Raw genomic sequence first — 7,031 nt, 5'->3', positions numbered from 1 at the left:
GAGCAAGAATCGTGGTAGGAGGCATGACAAGAACCAACAATCTTAACTGGTAAATGAGGGTGGTGACTCTTACCTAGTTAACGCTTACCGGATAAGATTATTGCCTACTACGCCATTTTGATGGCTGAGAATCTTATCCGGTAAGCATAGTGAGAACGGTGACTCTTACCTGCTAATTGCTTAGTAAATGGCTCTTTAATCCTTGTTCTTGAACTACAACACAGGCAGGCTATCGATATTCAGAAAAAAGCCAAACTTCTGATTCTGAGTAAGCATATTTCATATATGCAACATGCTTTAACAGTTATGAAAGCAAGCATATAGAAAGCAACAAATGCCTTAATCCCATAAGCAACAAAAAGGATTCAACAAAATGCCCATATCATTATCATCGTCTGAAGAACATAAAACAAAATCTGTTATCAAATTTATTGCAGGAAAACAAGCATCGTCTGAAGAACATAAAACAAAATCTGTTATCAAATTTATTGCAGGAAAACAAGCAATCATGCTCCTAAAAGTATGGCATTTGAACTCATTATAGTACTAACAATAGTACAGTTGAAAACAGAGTCTTGATAGCATCTATGGCATTCTATGAAACCATCAATACAGAGCAATAACAAGCAATCCAAGAGAAGCAACCCCGATACACAAGTATGAAACCACATTCAACCTCGCAAAGAACACATTCAGATTCTTAGCAACCTGAAGTGTAAGAGTCAGAATCTGCAGCCTACCTTGCTCCTCCATTTTCCTGAAGAAACTCATTGGCTTCAATGACCTTCTCAGCATAAATGACAACGAAAATGGCAGCCCAAATGCCAAACAGCTCTGCACAGATACTTCTGGGATGGGAGTAGACTTGGTAACATACGAAATCCAAGCCCCTAGACCCAACTGAAACAAACCCAAAAGAGCTAAGCTTTTACTAAGGTTATAAATTGTCTTCATCATTACATCAAGCACTTGGCGTGTCTCATTGGCAAGTGCAGAAACATCACGTTCAACAGTTGGTCCAGTTATCTCTTGGTTCTTGAATTCTTCGTGGGTTTGGCTTGGATTCTCATTAGGTTTTTGGGTTTCTTCAGGATCAGATGGTGGCGTGGCGGTTGACAAAAACCTGGGGGTTTGATAAAGATTAGGGCTTAAAGATTGGATTTTGAAACTAGAATTACAACTGGTGTTTGATCTGATTGAGTTGTAATTAGGGGTAAATGGTGCTGTATGAAATGATGATCGGTGGTGATTGAAAGAAGTGAAATTGGGGGTAGTGTTTGAGAAGAAGGATCGATGGGAATCCTTAGGGTTTAGATGATGAGAAGTGGGGTAGAGTGAAAAAAGAGCAGAGGAAGAAGGGTTGAAGATCTTGGATGCAAATCTGCGAGAAATTGTGGAAGCCATTGTTTGCATGATTCTACTCACCAGTGCTTCACCAAGCAACTTTGTCCATGGCCGGTAGAGAAATTTGCTTCCACTTCTTCCGGTTCGCTAATTCTTTTGCAACAACAAATAGGGTTCAAACAACGGAAATCGACCGGTTCTGTTTTACGATTGCTGAATGGTTTGGTGTGAAATAATTAATTGATCAGAATGATTAAGAGGTTCTCATGATATAGTGCAAAATGAAATATAATTATTTGGTAACTGTGTACGATGAAACTAGGGCTCTTGATGGTAAAGGGAGATCCATGATACAAAATCATTCAGAGTGTTTTAGAACCATTAAGAGACAAACTTTTTTTTGCCAAACAAGATTCATTTCTTAACGATTCAGAAATTGTCTTTTAATGAAATTATTAAGAGGTAAACAAACAACCCCGAAGTTATCTAAGAGACAAAAAAAGAAAAATACAATTTCTAAAATATTACAGACCTTATGGATCTAAGCAAAAATTACTGTGTGTCACTCTACGAACCTGGGTAGAAATTGTAATTTTTTTTGTCTTTTAGCTACCTCCGTAGGTTACAAAAGTACCATTTGTAGATGAATCCACCACAATCATCGCTTCCCCAATCTATCGCCACTACCATCGACACCGCTACCGCCTCCACCCCACTGTTAATACTATATTCAACGAACCAAACAAAACGTATTCCATTTTTTTGTGACAAATTCCATTATAATTTATGCCAACCAAACGAATGATTAAATTTCATCACAATTCTTTCATATTCTAATTCCAACATATTACATTATGTAAACCAAACACCACCTTAGAGACCCAAAATTTACATACAACCAGAGGGACGAAATTTGTAATTTACTCTTGATACTATGTTTTTTTTTTCCTTTTGAGACGTCTCTTAAGGGGCATTTGGTTCGTAGGATGCTGATGGAATCTCAAAGAATTGGAATGATCAATTCCGTTGACCAGTTTTCATTCAAGCATTTGGTTTACCTATCAATTGATTTGGTCATTCCATTACACATCCATTAACTTGGATATTTTATTACAATTGAGAAGGAGTTCAAGTCCATTCCATCCAATATTCTCAGAAAAATAAAATTATCTTTTCTACTTGATTTACCCAAACCCATATGATCTCCATATGAACCAGTGTCGATCACCACCAACCACCACTATTCTGAACTACGGTTCGATCACAACCGATCTGAACCACCGTCAACGACCATCGATCTGAACCACCACCGACTATCCCTAATCTGAAGCACCGTTGACTACTACCAATCTGAACCACCGTTGATAACCACCGATCTAAACCACTGTTCTGAACCACAGTCGACCATTAATATTATAAAAGGGGTATTTAGTCATTTGTCGTTTATTCATTCCATTTCGGTAGCTACGTTCTACCAACAAAAATCTTACATAATTAAATTATCCCGCAGTATCGTGAAAAATGCATGACAAGTTGCAAAATCTTAATCGCCCTTATTTCGCTCAATCTCCTTTCTCTCCCTTTCTTGATCATCCTAAAATACTTTAGCTTCTCCCATTCACCTCCTCTCATGTTTCCATCTCTCAAAGTCAAACAACTGGGTTTGGTCTCACGTCCCAATCTCGGTGTTCATTCTGTAAAAAAAAGAAATTGGGTTATTGTGGCTGTGAACATAGAGGTTCTTCATCGTCGATTCATCAATTTCAGGTAAAAATTACGTAAACGTTGTTGTTTATTGTGCAGGTTGGGGTTGAAATAATGACGAACCATCCTATGGCTATATGGCGGCGTTAATAGAAAATAATGGGTGGAGGCCGTGTTACAGATTACAGTGGTGCGAGTTTTGACCATTAACGTATATATGCCAAACACCAAGCTCAATCCATGTGTTAGAAGGGCTTAGGCCCATTTGATAAGGCTTATGGAGCTAGCCTTATAAGCCTCTCCAAATTTCCCTCTCCTTCCTATGTGGGATCAATTCCCATGGTAAAATCGCAACAGTATTGGTGCAGTATTTTTGTCTACTAAATTCTGAGCATTCTATGTGTAAATATTCTTCAAATCTTTTGAACTATATATGGTAAAAGACATTGATTGAGTTTGAAGAAGGATGGAATATTCATTATTCATTTTAGGACTAAGGGGGATCATTATCATTTACTTAGCGGGTAAGATTTTAGTTAACAAAAACGACATCGTATGAAACAATTTACCGGTAAGCGCTAACCGTGGTAAAAGTCGTCTCCCTACACTTGTCGGATAAGACTCTAGGTCCTTGTCTCGCTCTTATTGAGTCAGATTCTATATTTATCTCTGATAAGATAATGTGAGTTGATAAACGCTTATCCAGATAAACGTTTGGTAAACTACAACTAATTATAGGATTGATCCCATTGATGTGCATTATTCTATACAGTATTTTACAAACCGTACATTTACCAATGAACATGACCAACCTGGATAACCATTTTAGCAACTTTATGTTATAGAAAGCTAGAAAACTACACCAGGAGTTCTTGATTTACAAAAAGTTTGAATATGAAGGTTGTAAAAGTTTGTTAGAATTAAGAAAGTACAGAAAACCAACTTTGTTGAATTTCACACACCAAAAACTAGAAAAACTTATTTATCGTCTAAAAAGCAAACTCTGATATGACGGGTATCTGAGTCCGACAAATAATAATTTCCTATTACCTCAAATTACAATCTTAATTTGTCGTGAAAGATTATGGACTTCTACGCTTCAGTAAAAGTTGGGAGGTGTTGGATATTGAGATTTCTTAACTGAACATACAAAAATAATGCAAAATAAATAAGAATGAGACTAGCAATGAGCGTAAACAATTGATCCACCTGTCGATCATAGACTTGTTCACAAAAACAATCTTCACACTTCGTTCTAGAAAGACAATGAGCACCGATACACATCCACATTTGTTTGTTCGTAAGATTAAACCAACATGAGATGCTCAATGAACTAGTTCCTGATCAACTAATTAAGTCTAGTTACGAATATAGACTCGATTGGCAATTGCATTAGGCATAGAGAAACGCCATTCCTAGCTAAAGATTGCATGTCGACCATTTAGACTTACATTACACAAACCAACAACACTCAACAATTAATCTGGCTATCAATTGAACTGTTGTTTGCCACTTTGACGAAACAAGAAACAATTATGGATTTTGGGTTTGTCTAGCAATTCACAATTGGGTGACATAAATCAACGGACACTACCAATTCTAACAATCAAACAATAATAAAAGCAATTCAATTCAGGTTTGTATAAATAAGAATCAAGTTATATTAAAAGATCCCACAAGTCTCTACGCAATCCCAAGGTCTACAAACTCATTGCTTAAATGAGAAAACAAAAGTTAAACCTAAAATCTAAGTTACCTAATTAACCGAAGGAAAACGTGAAGAAAATTCTCACAGGTCACCTCCTTGCTATCTCTTTGTTCTCTCACAAATTTTGGTCGACCCCCCCTTGAAAATAGTGGTTTTCAACCCTAAATATCCCTCAAAACCATCATCCCATGTTATTTGAAACATATGCCTACACCAACAATCATTTGAGAAATATGCTTGCTTGAATGACCATCGGTAAAAATATGTCCTTGTTGAAAAAACATGCTCACTTTGAATTGTCATTTCACAAGTATGCTAAGTCGGAAGATCATTTGAAAGACTATGTTCCACAACCGAGTTATTTCATTCTATTTCACTCCTATTTAACCATAGACATAATAGGGGACTTAGGTAGCTTATAAAATGCATAAAATTAACATAAAAGAAGGTATTTTGACTATAAATATGAGTTAAAGAATGTGTTTATCACGATATCATCCTATAACTGCATGATTAAGAACATAACTTCTTCCAGTGAATCACCATAGAAATGTTGACATTATAGTGGATTGGCAAACTGACCATTATCGTTGAGCTACTAATTACTAAAGCATGTACCATCATTAAGTTTCAAACCTAGCCACTGTGCTGATGTCTAACTGACAACATGTTTGTTGTACCTATCCTTTAGAGACAAGCCTTGCTTTATATTTTTGTGCCTTGTTTTCTGCTCCATATTTCGTTTTAAACACCCAATTTAAGCCTAAGGCATTCTTACCGCAAATCTTCCCGTTGTCATGTTTCATTCTTGGTTTTTGAATCCATCACTTCAACTATAGCTCTTTGCCATTCTTCTTTAATTGCATTCTTATAAGTTATGGGGTCGACAACAAAGAAAGAAAACTCACACAATGCATATATATATATATATATATATATATCATATAAGGACCTGGATTTTTTTGGAGGGGGGTTGCTGATTGATTCTTCTTGAGTTAGTTATCTTCCTAAAGCTAAACTACAGGGAGTATCTTCAGTAGCAGTAGGTGTAGTAGGATTTGTTGTTGGAGCTGTTGCGAGTTGAATATTGGATGTCTCATCTTTCCTCAAAGAAAATATTCAAGGGTGCTATATTGATTTGTTCTATTCACCCTGGTGTATCCCAATTGCAGTTCTCATTTTGTAACATCCCATAAATGGGACTACAATATTTTCCACAACAAACTGGAAATATGGTATATAAATATCAAAATACGAGCCTCCCTTAAAAAGAAACTTAAATACGCAAGTTAATTACAGTTTGTAACAATTAGGTATGAGGATAACAATTTCCTAATCTAATTCCTTAAAAGAAAGAAAATTAGAATTTGGTGTCACTTAAACCACCAAAAATGACTTCAATAGATGGTATCTCAAAATGCTCCCCAATCTCTCTCTATAAGGATCGGTTAGACCTTCTTGGCAACCACACCACTAGAACCTAAGATACATGCCGACACAAAACAAGTGTTGGCCAAAAAGTCCAGTCAATATGAACATGAAGTAAACAACCACAATGTAATTAGTTAAAACCATTTATAAGCCAAGTACGACATTCATTTGGAATTAACGGGGGAGACCCATATCCATTGAGAGTGACAGGAATACAAAAGTGTGTCACTCAAACAACGTTGTCTTATAACACTTCAAGACTTATAGTACAAGTGTCCTAATGATCTCTTAACAAGTTTTACTTCAAGAGCCGGTTGACCTTGGTGTCTATTCTTACAAATAACATCTCAGGGCTCGACACACTTAGTTTCTACCTACAAAGTAACACCTCAAGCGGCGGAGTTCTTAGTGCACTCCAAGGTAGCACCTCAAGACTCAACATTTTTAGTGCCTACTTGAAAAGTTCAACCAAAATAGATCTCAAATGAAAAATGTCCAACAATTCAATATTGATATAACCTTTTAATCATTATATTTGGAAGTTGTCTAATACATTCACAAACTCATCTAAAATCATGAGACTAAGGTAGCGTTTGTTTTTTAAGAGGTGCTGAAGTCTGAAGTCTGAATTCACTTCTGAATTTTAAGAGGTGGTGCTGAAGTCTGAAATCTGTATCAGTCAGACTGTTTGTTTTTACGTCTGAAATCTGAAATCTGAAATCTGAATCAGTCAGGCTGTTTGTTTTTACGTCTGAAGTCTGAAATCTGAAATCTGAATCAATAAGACTGTTTGTTTTTGTAAACTGACAAACTTCTGAAGTCTGAAATCTGAATCAATTCATTT

At 36.2% G+C, this 7,031-nt stretch overlaps 1 protein-coding gene across 1 annotated transcript; it reads right to left on the bottom strand.

Annotated features, from left to right (window-relative positions):
• Positions 1-454: 454 nt before the first annotated feature.
• On the bottom strand, positions 455-1,480 carry LOC112519867. Its single transcript, XM_025128176.1, has one exon. The coding sequence runs from the start codon at positions 1,411-1,413 to the stop codon at positions 607-609; it is 807 nt and encodes a 268-aa protein (XP_024983944.1). The 5' UTR covers positions 1,414-1,480; the 3' UTR covers positions 455-606.
• Between the last annotated feature and the right edge of the window lie 5,551 nt (positions 1,481-7,031).

This window comes from Cynara cardunculus, assembly GCF_001531365.2.
Source record: "Cynara cardunculus var. scolymus isolate 2C chromosome LG 10, CcrdV1, whole genome shotgun sequence".
Classification (NCBI taxonomy): Eukaryota; Viridiplantae; Streptophyta; class Magnoliopsida; order Asterales; family Asteraceae; genus Cynara; species Cynara cardunculus.
The sequence above is the reverse complement of the archived record's forward strand: the minus strand, read 5'-3'. Positions and strand labels throughout refer to the sequence as shown.